General features: G+C 36.8%; 1 protein-coding gene and 1 long non-coding RNA gene across 4 annotated transcripts; both read left to right on the top strand.

Moving 5' to 3' along the window:
- The first annotated feature begins 1,895 nt into the window (after positions 1-1,895).
- Positions 1,896-6,376, top strand: LOC117637364 (D-ribulose kinase). Of its 3 annotated transcripts, none has more exons than XM_034372237.1 (9): positions 1,896-2,033; positions 2,163-2,422; positions 3,070-3,209; positions 3,291-3,543; positions 3,632-3,764; positions 4,327-4,385; positions 4,732-5,009; positions 5,856-5,925; positions 6,052-6,376. In XM_034372237.1, exons 1-9 carry the CDS (start codon positions 1,967-1,969, stop codon positions 6,247-6,249), a joined length of 1,458 nt encoding a protein of 485 aa, XP_034228128.1. In that variant the 5' UTR covers positions 1,896-1,966; the 3' UTR covers positions 6,250-6,376. The 3 variants fall into 3 exon arrangements, with proteins under 3 accessions (XP_034228128.1, XP_034228129.1, XP_034228127.1); XM_034372236.1 differs by having other exon boundaries at positions 1,897-2,033; positions 4,297-4,385; XM_034372238.1 differs by lacking the exons at positions 3,632-3,764; positions 4,327-4,385.
- Positions 6,377-7,090: 714 nt separating this feature from the next.
- On the top strand, positions 7,091-7,637 carry LOC117638067. Its single transcript, XR_004587260.1, has 3 exons — positions 7,091-7,295; positions 7,374-7,431; positions 7,551-7,637. It is a non-coding gene; the product is annotated as an uncharacterized LOC117638067 (long non-coding RNA).
- The last annotated feature ends 16,278 nt before the right edge of the window (positions 7,638-23,915 follow it).

Raw genomic sequence — 23,915 nt, 5'->3', positions numbered from 1 at the left:
AATAAAATCCAATTTTATTTTGGGTTTTTACGCTAAAATTCAACATAGAAGAGCAAATTTCTAAAAAGACCTTGTGCTTCCCTCATTCTTTGGCTTGGAAATGGACCATGGCTGGCTCTTTGCTGATTCACAACTTCAACTTGAATCTGCACGCTGGAAGAGTACAAACAAAGAAAACAAAAATGGAATGGGTGATCAATTTTGCACTCATTTTTGCTTGGAGGGCTTTGATTGCCACAAGTAAAGCAAGCAAAATGCATTTACAACCTTTTGTTTTTGAGGTGGTCCTAGAGGTGTTTGTGAATATGCCTGTGTGACCTTGAAGAGAAGCTAAACTAGCTGTCACTTCCACTTTTTTTTTTTTTCCTGACATTCAAATGGCTCACGTGCAATTGGGGGCCTTCTGCCCTTTTGCAAATTACCAATGTCCATGTGGGTTCTATTTCAATCATATCATATCTTCCCATCCCATTCATCAATTTTTTTTGGGTGTGTTTTTTGTTTTCTGTTCTTCTTCTTGTTGTTTTCAGCATAAAATATCAACCTAATTCTAATTAGAACAATCATTAGAGCTTAACAAACAAAATACCCTGCAAGGAAATTATATTTCAAATAATTAAGAGCATTTACTCTTATATCTGAGGTCCTTAAGTTCGATTTCCCTCTCCACCATTAGTGCTCGTATCAAAGAGAAAAAAAAACCCAACAGCCAATCCAAACGTGTCATGCCATCAATACTACACAAGAATCAACAAGATGATTGTACTGACTGTAATGTCAGAGTTTAGTTGTTTAGTTCAATCATACATTTGCATCACACTTCTATCAGGCCCCAGTCCAAGAAAGTTGCCTAAATCTGGAGCTCTGATGTGAATCACATCCCCACTGATAGACAAAGACACTTTCATAATCAAGATGTGATGAAAATAAAATAAAATAAGTAAAATCAGAACATCAATTAAACTATAAAATTCCAAATATGAATTTTCAACTCACAAACTATACAACAATTTTTTGCTTTTTTTTTGTTTGTGTGTGTGTCTAGAAACTTAGGTGCCAAGATCATGGAAGAACAACTCAATACAAGCTCATGCATAATCAATCAACATTTATTGACAAAGACAAGTTATTTGTCATAAAGTTCAATAAAATCAAGCTTTCAATCATAATCTAGAGGCTCCCAAGATCTCCCACCTCGATTCCAAAGCGTTATTGTGCCTCTAAGTATTTCCACACTAGTCAAACCTATCAGTCCAACCTCAAATACAACCAAAACTAAAACCAAGCAATGTCTTGCTCTTATTCGGAAGTAGTTATTCATTCTTATTTGTCAATTATAGTTTGATATGTGTAAAAAAATAAACATTTTTTTCTTTGTATCTGTATATATAAAGCAAAAAGTAGATAATTGTGAAACATTCAAAATACTAGAAAATGTCTTTGATTAATGTAAACATTAAGAATTGAAATTATTAATTAAATGATGATAATATGGTAAATTCATACCTTTTCATATAAAAAAAAAATTAAAAGAAATATCAGATAATGGATCCTATATTTTATGGAACATAACTACCCATTATCTTTTTTAAATTCTAAAATAAATTTAAATTTTTTAAGAAAAGCCAATATTTAATAAATTATCTATGTATGTGTGTCATATTATAATTTGCCGATAAAAACGAGTGATACAAGAAGAGTTCAAAAATGGTGACTTAGAAAGGAACTCAGGAGGCCCAATTCAGGTCATGTAGGCTTTAACACCATTGGACTTTAAGTCCATTTACATGAGAAGGGTGTTGGACTTTTGGGCCATTACCCACAATTCCCCAACCAAATAGAAAATCAACAGAAAAAGCTGTCGGCTTTTGGCTAAAAATCCATGTCCCCTACTTGCTTGCTTCCCCTTATCCTAGTAGCACAGAGCAACACCCTGTTACAGGGGCACAAAGAACAAAAGTAGACTATGCTTGCCTCTGTTTACAATCCTGCAATCTCCTTTCTGTTTCCATGGTCGTTATCCCCTAAACATGGTTATCTCTCTCTCTCTCTCTCTCTCACACACACACACACACGCCCACATTTTTCATTTGTGTTTCTTAGCTCATGACCAAATATTTATTAATTTGTGAAGTGTTTGGTTTATGATCTTGATGCTTCAGGGTTGTTTAGTTCATGGAAGCAATTTTCAGGAACTGGGTTGTTTTTGTATGATAATGCGAACAAACTAACAAAAAGAAGAGGTCCAAGACCAATACCAATGGCTTTTGGAAGCAACACAGATGAGGCTGAAGTGGGGGTTTTACTTGGGGAGAGGCTTTATCTTGGAATGGACTTTGGTACTTCAGGAGCGAGGTTTGCGCTCATCGACAAGCGAGGGACAATTCATGCTGAGGGAAAGAGAGAATATCCTCATTTTATGGTATGCTAATAATTTGTGTTGCTATATATCTCTTCTTTTAATAATATGTGTTTAGTTCCATTTTAATTTCTTGGATTCTATATATCCATTCTGTTGCTTCTAGGGACTAGAATGAGATGGAATTCTTGAAACCATTTAAAAAAAACATTTATTCTGATGAGTAGAAATCAAACTTTTGTGTTGCTAGGGAGTGTGTGTGTCTGTGTAGAAAATTTATATAAGGCTTGTGCTTGACCACATATGTGGGTTAGGCCAGTTGGCCAGGGCAGTGAGCCCGCCCCCCTTGCACCCAACTTCGAATCCCCCTCCCCATAGGTTAGATTAATTCAGAGTAATTTATCGCTTGCATTAAAAAAGGCTTGTGCTTAACCGAGAATTGAATAGTACTGTAATGGGGTTAATAGTTGAGAGAATTTCGACGGTAGAAATTGGTTTTGGAATTTTTGGGGACAGTTGTATTGAAATTTTCAGTCAGAAGCTACAAGGAATTGGTGGTTTTCAAATATAACTGGATAACTCAAAGATCAAAGTTGGAGTTAAGTATGGTGGAGGTGGACCTTACCAAGAAGAAGGAAATGCTTTTGTGATTAGTTGCACCATATTTTCTACTCCAAGTAATTGATATCTGCTTTCTATTGTTTAGAAAGAGTGAAGAAAAGGTGGATTGGGCGCGTTCATGGAAAGCGACACTCTTCTCACTACTTGAAGACATTCCATCTCATCTCCGCAAGCTAGTTGCTTCCATTTCCATTGATGGGACTTCTGCAACTACTCTCATTGTAGACAGGTGGATATCTTAGAGATTTGATGCTTATGCTTGTTTTTGTATAATCTCATTTGAAGCAGGCATTTGAATTTAAACATGCAGCAACACAGGGGAACCATTATGGAGACCTCTCCTATATAACGAGAGTTGCCCTGATGCTTTACCAACAGTTAAGTCTATAGCTCCTCCAAACCATACAGTCTGCTCTGGTTCCTCCACTCTGTGCAAGCTTGTCTCATGGTGGGAGAATGATGATTCAAATAAAAAATCTGCACTTTTGTTGCACCAAGCTGATTGGCTTTTGTGGCTTCTTCATGGAAAGCTTGGAGTGTCTGATTATAATAATGCCCTGAAGGTATTTTTCGGTGATCTTTTTACATCTTCTGGCTGTAAATCATTAAACTTTTGTCTGTAGATATTATAATTTCATTTAAATGTCTTAGGTTGGTTATGATCCTGAGCTTGAGTCCTATCCACCTTGGCTCCTCTCTCAGCCATATTCACAACTTTTACCTTCTGTCAGAGCTCCTGGAACTTCAATTGGTCATTTGAAAGAGGATATAAGATCAGATTTTGGTATATTTTCCTGGCAAGTTTCCCAGTAGTGGACACGTATAGCACTTACAAACTTTTTTAATACACAAATCCTATTATGCATTTATGCAACTTAAAAGTAACTTTCGTTCAATTTGTTATGGTTCACCACAATTTAGGAAAAACAACAACTAATAAAAGTGTCTTTTGAAACCGCCTAAAACTTTAATGTATGAAATAACATGTTCATATTGCCCCTGTGGATAATATATGTTTTCCTGGATATTGTAGCAGATTTATATTTGAAGGTGATGGGAGATGATCATGTATTTTTAAGACTGTCTGTCATTAGTCTCAAATAACACTCTTTACTAACTAATACAATTCTGGGTAGTTCCATCCAGCAAACAGTGCTAATGCATCAGATAGGAAAAAGAAATACTTATAATTGTTCTTATATGCTTCTTTTATTCAGGTTAAGACTGAATTATGGAAATAGCATCAAGTCATACAGTGCATGTCTTATCATCTGCCTATTGCACCTTAAACCTGAATATATAAAATTTCCTTGCAGGTTTCCCAAATGATTGTGTTGTATGCGCAGGAACCACTGATAGTATAGCAGCCTTTCTAGCAGCTCGTGCAACACAACCTGGGAAAGCTGTAAGAGTTCCATGTGTTCCTTCTTACTCACTCAGAAAGTTTCATTGAATTTGTATGCATTGCTTGATGTGAAAAGTTCTTGTGGGCTAGCCATACTGGGAAGCTCTCATCACCAGGTCTTAAATATTCTGGGGGTTCAAGTTATGACCATGAAGCCTCATTCTGTTTCTGCACCTCCAAATCCTATGCAGACCTCATCTTGCTCCATACATTGAGTTTCCTAGTACTTTAAAAAATATTTGTACATACGTTTCATGTCTTATTTTCCTAAGGTTTTGTTGCTTCCCAATGGTCTCATGCCCACTATTGATCCTTAATTTAATTTGTGTATAATTTTTCTACATAGGTAACTTCTTTGGGTTCGACACTTGCCATAAAACTGTTGAGCACTACTAGGATTGAAGATGCACGGTTTGGGGTGTATAGTCATCGCCTTGATGATAAGTGGCTTGTTGGAGGGGCTTCAAATACTGGTGGAGCAGTTCTTAGACAAATTTTTACTGATGAGCAACTGGTGAAGTTGAGTGAACAAATTAATCCCATGGAAGCCTCTCTTCTAGACTACTACCCGCTGCAAACAATTGGCGAGAGATTTCCAGTGGCAGATCCGAATATGGCTCCTAGGTACGTGGTATTTTCTGTACTTCTTGAAGGAACTAGAAAGAAAAATCATGAGAATGATAGATGCTTGACAGTATTATCCAATTTAGCCTGGTATGTTGCATATATTCTTAGGTTCTCATCTGCAGAAGCATGGTCAATCTTTCTCGTAATACAAGTAATACATGATAAGATGTTTCTCTAGAAATATTATGTATATATTCCCATTTGTTTATTTAGTGGAAACAGAACATGGTGACTGCACCACGTTCATGGTACAAAATATAAATAATCAGCTGCAACTTGGATGGGATTAACAATAAGATCATGTAATCAGGGGTTGGTCATCTAACACTAAGAGATGAACAACTCATGGGGATTTTGGTTATCCTATGCTTCAAAAACCCTTTACATGAGAAAGTCTTGTACTTGAAAATCTGCTTGTCAGCTTAACATGCCTGAAGAAAGCAAATCTCAAACCAGACATTTCAATATTTTTATCTCTATTTGATGGAAAAAAAAAATGTTTAGTGTTCCAAAGTTTATCAATTTGATTAAGCATGCAGCTCAAAATGTTTCATGTCAAGTTCTTGGGGTGGTAAGGAAAATGCCAACCATCCTCAGAAGGAGAAAATAGAGATGATGAATCTGCCAAAGTACTTCACTATATATAAAACCTCGCCTAGGGGTTTAGTGCGTCGCGACTCATAAATTATCAAAAGGGAAGCATTAGTTAATTTAAGATCTTTTAGAAAAGGAATTCTTCATTTGGCATTGGCTTTGCTCACAATATTTGCTTGTGCTGTCTCTGCGCCAGACTAATAATCTCCGGTGGTTTGAATGGTTAATTAGTTTTTTGTTTTTGTGCAGGTTAGATCCTCGTCCAGAAAGTGAGGTTAAGTTTTTGCATGGGATTCTTGAATCCATTGCACGCATAGAGGTATGGAAATTGCCTTCTCTCTGATCAAACTTGATCAACGCTGTTGAAATAGGAGACACTTAACAAAATAAAAACCAGATGCTGATGGCAATAAAACCTTCACTTTGTGATTGTGAAATGAAACAGGCAAAAGCTTACAGCTTGCTGAAGGATCTAGGAGCAACTCAAGTTGATGAAGTGTTCACAGCTGGGGGTGGCGCGAAAAATGAGAAATGGACAAAGATAAGAGAGAGGGTACTTGGCTTACCTGTGAGTCGTGCAACTCAAACAGAGGCTGCTTATGGAGCTGCTTTATTGGCGTTGAGGGGAACTGATGAGAAATGAATGTATTATATGTAACCTGGTACGATCTTTTTGAAGGTGGTGAAGAAAGCTAACATTTTAATGATGATAATTGTATACTTATTCGTTTGATACCAATGTCAATATAAACTTAGGCTTGTTTATTGAATTCTATAGTCTTTGGACTTTCATCATTGCCACCATTTCCGTTTAATTTTCTCCATATTTTGATCATGTGCTGCACATGCGACCAACTTTGAGTGACAAAAAGATCGTACCAGGTTATTACTTCCCTAACGATCCCACGCACTCCGTAAGTTGAGGTTGGTAGGATTGTTAGGGGAGTAACAGTAACATGTCAGAACATTTTTTGCCCTCAAAAGTTAGTCACATGACAGAAATGACCACAAGGATGAAAGCGTGACACTGAAAAAAGTTCGTAGACTTGAAAAAAGTTCGTAGACTGGAAAATTCAAAAAATGAACTTAGAGACTAAACTGAAAGTCGGGTAATAATTCATGAGTTATTGCTACAGTTAACTCTATCCTTAAAGCAAAGAGCTTGTAACTCAATTAACAAAGAGCATTTAGCAGACTCAAGAATCTAAGTTCAATTCCCCCTTTCGTCAATATTATTTGTATTGAAAAAAAAAAAAAAAAAAAACTCTATCCTTGGATTGGATCAGGCCCGAATATTTTAGCCATGATCGGTCAAAGCCCATAAGACCAATATCAGGCATGCACTTTTTACGTGAGCAGAACATAGTTTGTTTGAGGTGGGACTTTTGCACTTGCGACCAAAAGAAAATGAATATTCAATGCCATTGTTCGAGGAGGTTGCAATGATCATCCCCTCCACTCCCATTACCCATCAACATTTTTTATTCAAAATATGTGGTTAAACAGAGAATGTATATGCATGGCTCCCACCATATGCTATTTTGGTTTCTCTGATTTTCTCAAACAAAAAAAATTAACATTACTTTCAGGTTTCCGAGATGGTTTGCATGAGACCCCAAAAGGGCAGGAAGGAAAAAGAGGAGAGGCAGAGGGTTCAAAGCAGAGGATTTACATTGTCATTTTCTTCTGGTGAGTCTTTTCTGCCGAGGTATTCTCATTTTTTCCACTTGCCCTTTTGCAAAAAGTCTCAATATTTTGGCTTTTCAGGTATTGGATTGTTCTTCGTCTGATTTGCCTGGGATTTTCGTTTGAATCAACATTTTTGGTGGGTTTTTGTTCTGAATGTGTTTTTGCTAATTTTTTAAACAATTTTGTTTGTTTTTGGTTTTGATTTGTTGGGTACCCATACGACTATGTTGTCTGATTAGTTTTCTATACATACAGATTGGGACTTGAAATTAACATCCTTATCTATTATCCAGAGGAAGTAAAAAAGACAGAGAAACATGGAGTTGGTGGTAGAAATGGGAGTTAAAATCAGGAAATGTCTGACCACACCAATCAGAACAAGTTACAGATCAGTTTGTAATCATCCATTTCTTGTGGTCATGCTGCTTTTCTTGATATGTCTGCACAGAGTATTTCCTTATGTGTTTTCTCTTTTGGTGACTGCATCCCCTGTTTTTGTCTGCTCTGCTGTTCTTCTTGGGACCCTTTTGATTTTTGGCCAACCCAACAATATACCAGAAATTGAAAAGGAACAGAAGAGTAGCCATGATATTGCTTCTCTTAGAACCGGGGTTTCGAGGGATGGCGTTGTTGTTGTTAAGAGAGATGGGGGCTTTTCTTTTGAGAGATTCTCAGGAAAGACAAGGGAGATTGCAGACAGCAGTGAGGCTGAGGATTATGGTGGTTCAGTTGCTTATGTGCCACTTATTGATGAGAGTTTGCAGCACAATCAGAGTGAGAGGAGAGCGGTTGAGGATATGGAAAGAGAAATAGACAGTAAGGAGTTGGAAAGCCGGAGAAACATTCATAAAGAGAAAGTGAGGCGTCAAGGCATGACAAGGGGTGTGGAGGCTTTTGAGAAGCAGCATTCTTTGGTTCACAAGGTACGACATGAGAACCGAGAGCCGTTTCGCAAGGGTGATCACTTGGAGCCGTCTCTAAATGGCAGTTGTGATGATGATGCTGACGATGATGAGGCTTCAGATACCAGGTCAGATAGCGCGGAGAGTTCATCACCAGATGCATCAATGGCTGACATCCTTCCCATTCTTGATGAGCTACACCCGCTTTTAGAGTTAGAAGCTCCACATCCTGCCCTTTTGTTCCATGACGAGTCTGATGCTGCTCATTTGTCCCATGATGAGTCTGATGCTGCGTCTAACATGAGTAATGATGGCAGTAATGACACATATGAAGATGTTCTCAATCAGCGTGGAGAAGTAGAAGAATATGGGGGTGATGAGGAAGAAGCACAGGGTGGCAAGGATGATGAAAGCAAATCTGCAATCAAGTGGACAGAGGATGACCAAAAGAATGTCATGGATTTGGGGAATTTGGAACTTGAGAGGAACCAATGGTTGGAGACTCTTATTGCAAGAAGAAGAGCAACAAAAAGCTTCTGTTTAACAGCTGAGAAGAATCTAATTGATTTAGATAGTTCTGATAATCCTTTTAATGTTACACCACTTTCAACAACAAGGCACAACCCATTTGATCCTTCATATGATAGTTCCTATGAGAGTATGGGGTTACCACCCATTCCGGGTTCTGCTCCATCAATTTTGTTGCCAAGAAGAAACCCTTTTCATCTTCCTTATGAGCCAAATGAAGAAAAACCTGATCTCAAGGGAGACCATTTTGAACAAGGTTTTATGACATTTCACCCCAAGGACACGTTCTTCAGCAGGCATGAAAGCTTCAGTTTGGGACCATCAAGCTTTGGGGATGCCAAGAAAGAGAGGCAAGATTTTAAGTGGAGACCTGTTTTTGTACCGGAACAGTTGGGTTCAGAAGGAACAAGCTATTCCTCTTTACAAAGACAATCAAGTGATGTTAGTGATTCAAAGTTGAGTTCCACTGCTGATACTGAATCAGTGAGTTCTGCAGCAGATATGGATGATAGGAAGTTCAGCGAGCAAGACTTTACTAAAGAAGCAGAAGTGATCTCCAACATTTACCATGCTTATGATCTGGTTGGAAATGGAAGTCAATCCTCTGAAGATGTAGATTCTCTAGAAATGGAACGCGCTGGAAAAAGGGAAGCTCAACATGATGAGCTAGAAATAAAATTGGGCAAAGTGGAAAATCTGGAACCGAGCTTGTCTGGTACAGGAGGGTCTAATCCTGTGGAAATAACGAATGACATTCGGTCGAAACCACGACCATTTAAAGGGGACAACAGCAGTAGGTCAAGCTTGTCATCAGTGTCAGAAATTGATGAAAGATTTTCAGATGTTAGGAAAGGTGGAACAAGAAGTTTGGAGCCAAGAGGTGATCATGATACGGAGTTTGGGATTTCACCACAACCTCCACTTGAAGAGTCAGAAAGCCAATTTACGAGTGTGACGCTGGATGACAATCAACATAAGGAGCCAATCTATGATTCAAGCCCTCCAGAATCTGAGAAGATCCTTTCCTTTGATTCCATTTCTTCTGATATGCAAGTTGAGATATCTAAACTGGTTCCACTTCCGGCATCAGCTGGAATGCGTGATCCGTCGGTAGAGCAGGATTCTGATTTGCATGGTGAGAGCAAAGAGAAGGGTCCTTCAGAGGCAGATGTCAATCTCCCTAACATTTTGGATGTGAAGGCAGCTTCTTCAAAATATAGTTATCAAAACGTTCCTTCCAAAGAAAAGCAACCAACAGAACAGAAAAAAGATGTGTCCTGGTCAGATAAACCACGTTTTGATGATCATAGTGCACCCCATGTAAGCTATGCAGTCATTATCTGTTACATTATTTCAAACATATTTCCTCAATCAAAGTAGGTTTGTACTTCTTTTGTACTTCGTGAATTTTCTACAGCACTGATATAATTAAGTTGGGTGGCCCTCCTTTCTTATGAGTTCCCTGGACAATCCAAATTTTTTCCATGACATCAAACTTCCCTGTTCTTTTTCTGCCATTAAAGCAAAGTTCTATAGAAAGGGTAGATAAACCAAATAATTGTCCATGAGTGCAATGTCAAGCTGTTGAGACTGATTCTATTTTATTTGTTGGATGATGCGCCTGTCAAAGTGATTTACTTCATGTGTGGCCTACGTAATGCACACCAAATAAGAGGTTCTGGATTTATGCCTGTCTAACTAGAGTTGTGTTTTTATTAATTCCATGGTCTTAAATTTTATTGCAAACTTGTGTTTTAAGACTATTAATTCTGTTGCATTCGTCGTGCAAGTAAATTTTTTCTGGATATCTTTGCATCTCTGCATAAATATATTCTTTGACCTTCTCGGTATGATCTTTGCTCTTTTATCTTGTACCAGTCAAACCAATTTTGCTGGTTAGATTAAACCATTTAGCTAGGGACTATGGACATCCATTTGAAGTCACAATGGTACTTTGTTTATATAGAAAATTATATAAGATTTTAATCATGGCTTCTTTGAAATTTTAGGAACCGGCTATCATCTTGCCAGAGCCCAAAAAGGATTCAAGCACCATTCAGGATGTGAATGTACTGGAAGTCCGTGAAGTTCAGGACATGAATTCTAAACCCACCTCAAGCAAGGAGATTGCATCAAGCACTATCGAATCTGGTTTTCAGAAACCTACCACTACTCATAATGCTTTGAAGCAAGTCTCAGAAGGTAATATTGGCGAGCTTCCAAAACCATCAGATTCAAAGGATGGTTCAAAAAAATTAGAAACTAATGCAGTGGGTACTACAAATGAGATTGCATCAAGCATTACAGGATCTAGTGCTCAAGAAACTACCACTACCACTACTCAATCTGCTCTGAAGGAAGTCTCTGAACGTAATGTTAGTGAGCTGCCAAAGCAATCAAATTCAAAGGATGGATCAGAAAACGTGGAAACTGTTGCAGTGGGTTCCAAAAATGAGGCTTCATCAAATATTACAGGGTCTGGTGTTCAAGAAGCTATCACTAGTGATATTGCATTGAAGCAAGTCTCAGAAGGTAATGTTGGTGAACTGCCAAAGCCATCAGATTCAAAGAATGGATCAGCAAAAGTAGAAACTAATGCAGTGGAATTTAAGAAGCATCTTTCATCAAGCAGTACAGGATCTTGTACTCCAGAAACTATCACCATTGATCCTACTGTGAAGAAAGTTTCAGAAGGTAATGTGGGTGAGCTGCCAAAACCAACAAACTCAAAGGATGGATTTGCAGAAGTAGGAACTAATGCAGTGGGTTCTACCAAGGAGATTGCATCAAGATGTACAGGATCAGATGTTCAGGAAACCATCAACACTCATACTTCTTTGAAACGAGTCTCAGAAGGTAATCTTGGTGAGGTACCAAAACAATCAGATTCAGAAGATGGATCGACCAAAATAGAAACTAATGCTGTGGGTTCTACCAAGGAGGTTGCATCAAGCAATGCAGGATCTGGTGTTCAAGGAACTATCACTACTCATACAGCTTTGAAGCAAGTCTCAGAAGGAAATGCTGCTGAGCTACCAAAACCATCAGATTCAAAAGAAGAATCAACAAAAACAGAAACTAATGTTGTGGGTTCCACCAAGGGGGTTGCATCAAGCAATGCAGAATCTGGAGTTCAAGAAAATATCACTACTCATTCGGGTTCGAAGCAAGTCTCAGAAAGTAATGCTGGTGGGCTGTCAAAACCAGCAAATTCAAAGGATGAATCCAAAAAAGTAGGAATTAGTGCAGTGGATCCTACCAAGGAAATTGCATCAACCATTACAAGATATAGTGTTCATCAATCTGTCACTACTGATCCTGCTTTGAAACAAGTCTCAGAAGGCAATGCTGGTGAGCTACCAAAACCATCAGATTCAAAAGATGAATCAACGAAAACAGAAACTAATGTTGTGGGTTCCACCATGGGGGTTGCATCAAGCAATGCAGAATATGGAGTTCAAGAAACTATCACTACTCATTCCGGTTCGAAGCAAGTCTCAGACAGAAATGTTGGTGAGTTGCCAACACCATCGAATTCAAAGGATGGGTCTGAAAAAATAGGACCTAATGCAGTGGGTTCTACCAAGGAGATTGCATCAAACAATACAGGATCTAGTGCTGACAAAACCATCACTGCTCATACCGCTTTGAAACAAGTCTCAGAAGGTAATGTTGGTGGGCTACCAAAACCATCAGATTCAAGGGATGGACAGACAAAAGTAGGAACTAGTGCAGTAGGTTCTACCAAGGAGGTTACATCAAGCAATACAGGATCTGGTGTTCAAGAAACTAGCACTATTGATACAGCTTTGAAGCAAGTCTCATATGGTAATGTTAGTGAGCTGCCAAAACCATCAAACTCAAAAGATGGATCTGAAAATCTAGGAACTAGTGCAGCGGGTTCTTCCAAGGAGATTTCATCAGACAATGTAGGATCTGGTGTTCAAGATACTGTCACTACTCAAACTGCTTTGAAACAAGTCTCAGAAAGTAATCTTGATGAGCTACCAAAACCGTCAGATTCAAAAGATGGATCGGCAAAAGTAGGAACCAATGAAGTGGGTTCTACCAAGGAGGTTGCATCAAGCAGTGCAGGATCTGGTGTTCAGGATGCTATAACTACTCATACTTCTTCGAAACTAGTCTCAGAATGTGATCTTTGTGAGCTACCAAAACTGTCAGATCAAAAAGTTGGATCAGCCAAAGTAGGAACCACTGCAGGGGGTTCTACCAAGGACATTGCATTAAGCAATGCAGGTTCGGGTGTTAATGAAACTATCACTGCTGATACGGTTTTGAAGCAAGTCTCAGAAGGTAATGTTAGTGAGGTGCCAAAACCATCAAACTCAAAGGAGGGGTCTGAAAAACTAGGAGCTAGTGCCTTGGATTCTACCAAGGCCATTTTATCAATCAATCCAGGATGTAGCGTTCATGAAGCTATCACTACTGATACTGCCTTGAAACAAGTCTCAGAAGGCAATGTTGGTGGTGAGCTATCAAAACCCCTGGATTCAAAGGACGAATCGACAAAAGTTGGAAGCAATGCAGTGAGTTCTACCAAGGAGGTTGCTTCAACCAATGCAGGATCTGGTGTTCAAGAAACTATCTCTATTCATACGGATTTGAAGCAAGTCCCAGAAGGTAATCTACGCGAGCTACCAAACCCATCAAATTCAAAGGATGAATTGACAAAAGTAGGGATTAATGCAGTGGGTTCTAGCAACGAGATTGCATTAAGAAATACAGAATCTGGTGTTCAAGAAACTATCACTACTCATACTGCTTTGAACCAAGTCTCAGAAAGTAATGTGAGTGAGCTTCGAAAACCATCAAGTTCAAAGGATGCATCTGCTGCAACAGTTGGGACTAATGCAGTGGGTTCTACCAAGGACATTGCATCAAGCAATACAGAATCTGGTGTTCCTGAAAATATCACTAATACTGCTTTGAAACAAGACTCAAATGGTAATGTTGGTGAGATACCAAAACCATCAGATTCAAAGGATGGATCAACAAAAGTAGGAACCAGTGCAGTGGGCTCTACCATGGAGACTGCATCAAACAATACAGGATCTGGTGCTCAAGAAACAATCACCACTGATGCTGCTTTGAAGCAAGTGTCAGAAGGTAATGTTAGCGAGGTGCCAAAAGTCCCAAAACCCTCAAATTTAAATGATGGATCAACAAAAGTAGGAACTAGTACTGCAGGTTCACCCAAGGAGATTGGATCAAGCAATACAAAATCTGGTGTTCCAGGTACTATGACTAATGTTGATGAGCCGCCAAAACCATCGGATTTGAAGGATGGATCGACAAAAGTAGGAACTATTGTAGTGGGTTCTACCAAGGACATTGCATCAAGCAATACAGGATCTGGTGTTCAAGATACCATCACTACTCATACTGCTTTCAAGGAAGTTTCAAACGGTAACGCCGGTGAGCCGCCAAAACCATCAGATTCAAAGGATGGATCAACAAAAGAAGGAACCAATGCAGTGGGTTCTACCAAGGAGATTGCATCAAGCAATGTCTCCACTAATACTGCTTTGAAGCAAGTCTCAGATGGTAATTGAGTTGCCCAAACCCTCAAATGTATAGGACGAATCCATAAAAGTGGGAACTAATGCTCTACGAAGGAAACGAATTAAACTTAGCCGTCTCCAATTTCCAAATTTTGTACTTCGAAATCACAGAAGCATTATATGCTAAAAATCATTTCATTTCTCTCAGAATATACGGATGAATTTGATGTAAATAGTACTACAAGTCCATTGTTTTCATTCATCATAGATTCGGAAGATACTGGTTTGGTTAAGCAATTCAAAGTTATCAAATTGCTTCAGAGTCACTTTTCTTGTCTAGACAAATAGTGGTGTAAATAAGCCCTATGGGCCAAGTTACCAGCTCAAACAGCAGGTTATTAACATTGCTTTTTTATTTTGGGGTAAATGAGGAGAGAAACTTTGGGATATCATTTTTTGTTATTCCCGATTAATAACGCAATGATATATAGGATAACTTTTCCACATGTTATTGGCCGGAAATAGCAAAATAGTGTTATTCCTGTTAGAGCATCTCCAACTAATATGTCAAAAGTGCAACATAGATCTTTAACGGCTAGAAATAACATCTCATATCACTCCAACCGAATTGTCAAAGCTAATGTGGAATGAAGGCTGGAGGTTCAGTCGTTACTTTTGACATTCAAAAAGCAAGCTAATGTAAAATGAAGGCTGGACATTCAATCGTTACTTTTGATATCCCAAAAGTAAGATGTCAAATGAATATTTTATTAATTTTTAAATATAGCTAGTTGTTACTTTGATTTATTATTTTTCTTCTTCATCTTGAATGATTTGACAGTTACAAATTTTTTCCTTATTTCTCTTTTCAATTTATTTTCAATTTAAGTCAACACTAAAATGTAATAAAATAATAGTTTAATTTGATACATCAAGTGAAATGTAAAATTGTGTAAATATCAAATTGTTACATTAGCCATCAGATTTAAATTTAATATTTGATATTTGACAACTTCCTTGGAGATGCTGTTAGATGTAAGTATTTTTGGTAAATGAGATATAGATAAACAATAATTAAGCATGGGTTCTGATTGTAACTTACAATGGAAGGTTAATGAGAGCCGTTGGATGATAATGATGAAAAAACAAAGTGATCAGTTTTGTCAGAGAAAGATGTAGACCGGAGAAAGTAGTGGAGTGTCTGTAAGTCTCATGGGAAACATTCGGCCTGAATTGAATCGGCGACTAATCAGAGAGTAGAGAGTAGGAGAGTGTAGAGACAGGCAACCAAAAAGGACAATCACCAAATCCATGCATTTAATACGTAATCATCATGATTCATCACTGAGATCTTGATTTCTCTTTCTCCTGCTACCTCTTGCTTGCCCCCAGAAATTTAGTGTTTTCCTCCCCCACGCGCTTCTTATGTGGGCTCTACACCTTCTCCATGAGTTATTTGCTCAGATAATACTACGGGTACAAAATTAAATCACAATACAATGTGGAAGACTGAATCCAAAGCATCTACATGCTCCACTACTGCATAATATAAAGACATGAAAGAAACATGAAAAGTTTAGAGTAGTTTAGAATATTATTTTATAAAATAAAAAATGAGAGAAGAAATTTTATTATCAAGGACTAGCATGTGATGACATTTACAAAATACATATTAATTCTGTCAAATGAAGTTAGAAAAAAAAAATCCAGGAAAAAAAAAAAGAATATTAATATTGTTTCTTCTTCTCAATGCATTAGTGTTAAGTATCACTTATTTGTATTTTAAATATATGCATAGAAAGTAAAAATAGAAAGTTTGAATTCCTAAATTTAATATAATCTTAAATTTCAACATTGAGAAGAGGGATAATATTACTTGACCAAGTGCTAATAACTTATTATTTGTTCTATTAATCTTGAACTTTGACTCGATTCACATTTTGGTCCATCAATTTCCAAAATCGTTCATGTGGTCCTTTAACTTCACTTTTGTTAGGACAAATGGTCATGCCATCAATTTTATTTGGGTTAATCATTTTATTAGTCCTTGAACTTTGACCCGATTTGCATTTAAGTACTTTAATTTCCAAAATGCTTCCTGTGGTCCCTTAACTTTAGTTTCATTTGGATAAATGGTCATGCCGTCAATTTTGTTAACTTTTTCTGTTAAATGCAGGGGCAAAATGATATTTTTATATTAAAACCAAAAAAATGAATAAAAAAATCATATCTTTAAAATAACAATAAAAGAAAATCAAATAAAAAACCAACCAAAAAAAAAAAAAGTTTTGGGAGTAGAAATTGGGATAAAGGGGGAGAGAGAGAGAGAGACAGTTTAATTTTAATCAATTTTGATACAAAAATACCATTTTGCCCTTGCATTTAACAGAAAAGTTAACAAAATTGACGGTTGGACCATTTGTCCTAACGAAGCTAAAGTTAAAGGACAAAGGGAACCATTTTAGAAATTGAGATACTCAAATGAAAATTGGGTCTAAATTTAGGGATTAATAAAACGATTAACCCATTTTATTAACTTTTTCTGTTAAATGCAGGGGCAAAATGGTATTTTTGTATTTAAAAAAAAGAATAAAAATCATATCTTTAAAATAACAACAAAAGAAAATCAAATAAAAAACCAAAAAAAAACAAAAATAAAGTTTTGGGGGGAGTAGAAATCGGGAAAGATGGAGAGGGGAGAGTTTAATTTTAATTTTTTTATTCATATTTTTATCAATTTAATACAAAAATACCATTTGCCCCTACAATTAACATAAAAGATAACAAATTAACAGCATGACTATTTGTCCTAACGAAAGTGAAGTTAAAAGACCACGGGAACAATTTTGAAAATTGAAGGACCAAAATGCAAATCAGTTCAAAGTTTAGGGACTAATAGAACTAATAACCCTATTATTTTTAATAATCAAAGCGAATTATATTATTTAGAGCAAATGATACAAAATACATAAGGGTTAGACATAGGCCAAGCGTGTCAGGCTAACTACTCTACATATAACAGTATGATCATCGGTCTTTTCAAAGATTAAGTAAGCAATAAGTTGTGCAAGGAACTTTTAGTTGATGTCTTGTGTTCGAATCTTATTTTGTCAATGTCCTTCGTTTGTATAAAATAAAAAAATAATAGGTCGTGATCTTGACCAAAGACTAAAATATTGATAATATCGCCGATATTATCCTATTTTTGGGTCTAGAATATTTTGGAACATATCCATATACATATCGTATAATAATTGATAATATCGATGATAATATCGGAAATATCGACGTCATAATTTCTCACACGCTTCAACAACATTTGGTCAAAATAACGTGATAATATCAATAATATTGAGATGATGAAGACAATGAAATATTTGAACCTCATAGGAACTCTATGTGGTATTAAGTCACTTATGTATTTTACCATGCAATGTATAAAGTGTAAAATATTGTAGTAAATCATTATAAATAAATAATTATTGTATGTTTAACCTTCTTTCATTAATTACTACATATTTTCTACACTCCCGGTGTTTGTCAGCTCGCTATATAATCAACTTAAATAAGTTAAACTCATCATACAATGCATTTCCTTCCAATTTATTGTGATAAATTAATGAATAATTGACTAAATAAACGTCCTCCAAAGTTTCAATAAAAATTTTCATGGTTTGTATTCAATGTTTACCGATATCAATAAAGGAGCTTTAGTTTTAAAACATAATATAGTTTACTAATTTGGAAGATAGAAATACAATTTCATCTAATTAGCATAAGACCAAAGACCAAATATAGTACCTAATTTTACAAAAATATCATTAAAAAATATCAAAATTACACACAATGCCACTCATTCTAAGGCAAGCATACTATGCCACATGTCCATATCTAGCCACCACTACTGCCGGCCACCACCACCGGCCACCGTCGCAGGCCACCACGGGTCGTCGGCCACCACCGCCTACCACCGGTCGTCGGTCACCATCGCCGGCCACCGTCATCACCCCCAGTCACCGTCGCCGTCAACCAATGCCTGTCACCTGTCACCGGCCACCACCGCCTGTAGGGGACCAACTCCGTTGCCCTTTATTCACCTTTAAAAAAAAAAGATTTTATGTCATTAAAGGGACTCGAACCTTGATACAATATTTATATAACAATCAACAGTTTTTTTAAATTAAAAAAAAAAATCATTTCAACACTTATTCACACAAAAACTGCAAATAAAAACAGAAACTGCAACAAAAATAAAATGTAGATATCAATTATGTTTAAAAAAAAAAAAAAATTGGAACAGGATGCAACAAACAAAATTGGAACAGGAAACTGCACTGCAGTTTCTGATAAAAGAACTGCAACAAACGGAAACTACAAGTGCAGTTTATGAAAAAAAATCTGCGCAAATGTGAAAAGAAATCAAAAAGACAAATCCATGATCAAAGTACTAAAACTAAGTTCAAAACATCTATAAATAGACGAGTAGTTGTAATAATCCCATAGACTTGCAAAAATTATTCTCAAATTGAATTATGAAACAAAAAACTGCAGTGCAGTTTCTGATCAAAAACTGCAACAAACGGAAACTGCAGTGCAGTTTATGACAAAACATCTGCTCAACTTTGCAAAGAAAACAAAAGGCAAAGTCATGATCAAAGTACTAAAACTAAATTTAAAACATATTTAAGTCGATGAGCAGTTGTAGCATTCCCATAGACTTAGAAAAATTATTCTAAAATCGAAATATGGAATAGGAAACTGCAATGCAGTTTCTTATCAAAAACTGCAACTAACGGAAACCGTAGTTCAGTTTATAATATAAAAAAAATGCTCAAATGTGAAAAGAAACCAAAAGGCAAAGTCATGATCAAAGTACTAAAACTAAGTTCAAAACACATACAAGTAGATAAGTAATTGTAACATTCACATAGACTTGGAAAAATTATTTAAAATCGAAATATGGAACAAGAAATTGCAATGCAGTTTCTTATCAAAAATTGCAACAAACGAAAAATGCAGTGCATTTTATGACACAATATATGCTCAAATTTGCAAAGAAACCAAAAGTTAAAGCCATGATCAATAAAACTAAGTTCAAAACGCATTTAAGTCGATGAGCGGTTGTAACATTCCCATAGACTTGCAAAATCGAAATATGGAACAGAAAACTGCACTGCAGTTTCTGATAAAAAAATTGCAATAGAAACTGCAGTGTAGTTTATGAAAAAAGAAGAAGCGCAAATGTGAAAAGAAACCAAAAGGCAAAGCCATGATCAAAGTACTAAAACTAAGTTTAAAACATATTTAAGTCAATGAGCAATTGTAGCATTCCCATAGACTTGAAAAAATTATTCTAAAATCAAAATATGGAACAAGAAACTGCACTGCAGTTTCTTATAAAAAAAATTGCACTGCAGTTGGTGAGGTTGAAGGCTAAGGAAAGAGCAAAACTAACCACTAAGGGTTCTCATTCTTTTCCCACCCCATGTGCATTATTGTATACTTCAGGAAGAAAAATAAAACAAAAAAACAAGATAAATAGTTAATCAAAAAATGCTCGGAGAGTAGTATTTTATGGAAATCACAATCCCCAACCATCATATGCCTCCAACTCTTCTTAAAATGAATAGGCAAACCTTATGCATATTTTTCAGCAGTAGAGAAACAACATATGTAAACAATTAAATTTCACAAGAACCAGTGAAGGCCAAATAACTGGAGAATAAGCAAATGGTAATCCCAAAAATTGAATAAAGAAGATTGCGGAGGATATATTACCCAAGCCACAAAGAAATAATCTGAGCAATTGCAATCTTCAAATAACCAGAACCAAATGCATAAACTTGCCATTTTAGATATTCAAACTAAAATGCTAGTATGCCCAACCATAAAAGAAACTGATGTCGAAATAGTAATCGTACAGATACTTGTATCAATACTAGTAGTAGCATGCTATAACAAAATGATCAAAGCATGCACTAAAAATGATAGAAGATACCATATTTATGTTGTTATTGACTCATTGTTGCAATTGAAAACACAAGCTTAACAAACACTTACCGACAAGGGATAAGACAATCAAAACGCATGCTCCCAATTCAACAGCTTTACGGCTTCCCATCTTAGTGGCAGCTAGTGTGTGCACATTTTCAGTTAAACTTATGGGGCCTGTTCCAGTACCCCATAGACCAGCCAACACACTAGAAAGACCTTCTAGACCAATCCCTCGACTAAGAACACCAGGGGTTGGAGGTCTAGAAGCCAACAATAACGAAGATGAATGATAGGAGCCAACCTAACATGTCATACACAAAGCAAAGGAATGAAACAGCATTGCATGACAAATCAAATAAGCAGCTTGATGGAGCAAAGAATAATGCCTAATGTTGAACTAATAATTTAGTATTAGTTCAATATTTCCGTTACACAAGTTTAGAGGGCACTCTCAAGGAGGAATTTTCATGCAGTGATGTAATTGGGATCTTTAAATAGTATTCTATGTAATCAGACTAATGCTTTTCCAAGAGGAAAATTCAGAACATGGAACAATAGTTTTTCACCTAAAAAAATAGCTTAATTCCTACCAACTACATTGTTACAATTTGTAATCTCGTCAATCTCAAAAGTTCTATGAGACCAATATTAGAACGTTAGACTAATGAAAATGAAAAATGATCAAGAATTAAGGATGTATGTCCAAACCTTCCATTCAGGCAATCAAGCAGAGTTCAAAACTTATTTATAAATGTGAATTAAAGCCAAATCATTTCACCCCACACCAATGACAAGGCTGGCCAAACGAATTGTTAGATCCATATTGTAATAACCCAAAACAAAATATCTAAAAAGAAAGAAAATATCTAAAAAAGTAAGGAAAATATCTTTTAACAAAAAGACAATTTTACCCTCGCATTATTTAATAGGGAAAAAGTTGAATTTTTGATCGGGAAAGAATTTGGTAATTCCGATTAAGCTGTTGCGTAGAGCACGGCGAAACGAGTCCGTAGACACGGAGTAGGCCCGAATCGGAGTTGTAACGAAGGAGTTATGGTCAAAAGAGTCTCAGTGGCAGAACCGTAAATATTTCAAAGTTCAGTTTTATAAACCCAGCTTTCTTCTCTCTCGAACCATCTCGACCAGCCAACTTCAGACAGCGATTTCTCCCAACTCAGGCCACCGTTTCAGGCAATACCGGTCCCAAACGAACCACCTCACTTCCCTCTATCAGCCCTGCCCCTCCTCAGCCTCCATCCGCTATTGTAGTAGCCGGAAACTGCCACGAAACAGGCTGGTTCCAACAGTTTTTCTGAAAATTTTTGGGAGCTCGTTCTCTCACTTCCGACCACCAAATCAATCGAGTAAGGCACCAAGAGCCCGACAGGATTGCAAAAGAGACCTTCGAAGGGTCGAAGTAGCTCGGACCATCTGTGAGTGGACTTTCTTTCATAAATCAGATTTCATGAATGATTTGATGTGATTTTATATAAATAAGTTTTATAAATGAGTTTATATTGATTTTATATAAATAAGTTTTTAGAAATGAATTTATTGGATAAATTTCTTTATTTGATCTTGAGTAAGTTTTATTACGGTTCTGAACATGATAAGTACAGTAACAGTTCTATAAGTCTGTGCTGCTTATTTACAAGTTATAGAAACAGAGTTTGAGGTTGGAATCAGATGAGACAGCAGCACAACTTGAGATTTCAGTTATTATTCAGATTTTTCTAAAGGAATTTATTTTAAAACCACCTCGTACCCATTTATTTTTGGTGATTACCCAGAGTTGGACCGATGTCTACGGACATCCAGTCCAATTTCAGCTTATGTTAGTGCACTTGATTTTGCCTCACGAGTTTCGGGGACGCTCGGACCGTGAGTGCCAGGATTTGCAGCTCGGCAGACTTGGTGTCCCGAGACCTGCCAGGATTGCGGCTCGGCTGACTCTGTGTCCCCAAGACCTGCCAGGATTGCGGATCAGGCTGACTACGGTCCCCTGCATCCTGCCAGAGCGACTCGAGTTGACTTGGTGTCATCGAGGAATCTGCCGGCGGGACAGGTTGATCATAGTCCCCTGATTTCGCCAGTTTGCGGCTCGGGTAGCCTGTGTGACGCCCAAGACCTGCCAGGGAATTGACGGTTATGACAGGGGTACAAAGAGGTGGTATTTTCAAAGGATTTTGGGTTTTCTCTTATTTAATTATGACTTTCAGTTATTTTATATCAGCTTCTCCAATTTTTCAGGCATTGATACATTTATACAGTTTTGTTCAGTTATACAAGGTTTGAGTACAGTGCTTTTATACAAGTTTGATTTCAGTGTTTTATACAAGCTTTGATTTCAGTGCTTTTGAATAAAATTTATCGAGCTTGATTATGATTTACATGGAATGCTTTGAGTTTAGAAGGCTTTAAATGGAATGTACGTATTTAGTTTATTTAACAATTTTTATAGTGGGGGTTATTATGATTGTTAAACTGTTTTCAAGAATTCTTATGTTCGGTCCACTCACATCTTCAATCTATTTCCGCCCCCAGGCTGTAAAAGTACGCGGGATCCACCACCAGGCCAATTATAGCTTCCGCACTAAGGTAGAGTTTGTAGAAAATCTTTGAAAACTTGAAAACTTTAAAGTATGCTCTGATATCTAGTATTAGTGGAAAACTGGAGTTGAGATTTGTTAATTGAGATGTTCTGGCTGTTGGGATGGATTTACTGATTGTTTAGCATGTGGAAAATTTTGGGATTGGTCAAAATACAGGGGAGACTCTGCCGAAATTTCGGCAGAAGTCTAAGGGCATTTTAAAGAGAATTTGAAACAAGAAGGGTAAAAAGGTCTTTTGTGCCCGACATTCGTCAGGTGTCGGACACGCACAGGACTTGGCTCGAATTCCAAAGCGGAAATTGGGTCGGGTCCTGTCACATATAGTCTTCATAAATCAATAGATACAGACACTTCGCTTGAGAAGAATTTGATCTAGAAAATTGAAATAACGGATCTATTGTTAGATCCATATAGGTTGGCCTAACAGATCTACAAAATTGAAATAAGAATCTAATCTAGAAAACACATACCTCACCAGATGAAAAACAGAACTTTGCGTGAAAAGAAGAAAGATGAGAGAGAGGGTGTCGTTGTTGATGGAGACTAATAAGGAAGAGGAGAGAGAGCGGGTGTCGTCGTAGTTGATTGAGCGAAGAAGAAAGAGGAGAAAGAGAGGGCGTCGTATCGTCAATGGAGAGAAGAGGGAGTCGTCATCGCTGGAGTGAATAAGGAAGAGGAGAGAGAGAGAGGTGCTGAAATCTGATTTTAAAACAAAAGGGTAAAATTGTATTTTTCTTTTATAATTTAGACAAGCCCAACGAATCTGGGCCTCCTCTTTGGTCTAATCCAAAATAATAATTCTTTTTTAGGTATTAAAACCCAAACAAAAATGCCCAATGTCTCAAATAATAATTAGTAAAGTTAATTATGTCTAATACCTAATTTTTCTTATCAATAATCATGTTTTAGGCCTTGTTTGACACTCTAAGTTTCGTTTGTAAAACTCCAAATTAAATATTTAATATTAATAAAAAAACTACTAAAAGTTAAGTTCGAACTGTCAAAACGCTCTCTTAAGTAATTAGTTAGTTAAAACATTATTACTTGCCAAAATAAAAAATC

This window comes from Prunus dulcis, chromosome 8 (genome assembly GCF_902201215.1).
Source record: "Prunus dulcis chromosome 8, ALMONDv2, whole genome shotgun sequence".
NCBI lineage: Eukaryota > Viridiplantae > Streptophyta > Magnoliopsida > Rosales > Rosaceae > Prunus > Prunus dulcis.
The sequence above is the reverse complement of the archived record's forward strand: the minus strand, read 5'-3'. Positions and strand labels throughout refer to the sequence as shown.

Coding starts and splice junctions, on each gene's coding strand:
- LOC117637364 (XM_034372236.1), top strand. CDS start 1,967: ATGCTTGCCTCTGTTTACAATCCTGCAATCTCCTTTCTGTTTCCATGG. Junction 2,423..3,069: donor GAGAATATCCTCATTTTATG/GTATGCTAATAA, acceptor TTGTTTAGAAAG/AGTGAAGAAAAGGTGGATTG. Junction 3,765..4,296: donor GGATATAAGATCAGATTTTG/GTATATTTTCCT, acceptor ATTTCCTTGCAG/GTTTCCCAAATGATTGTGTT.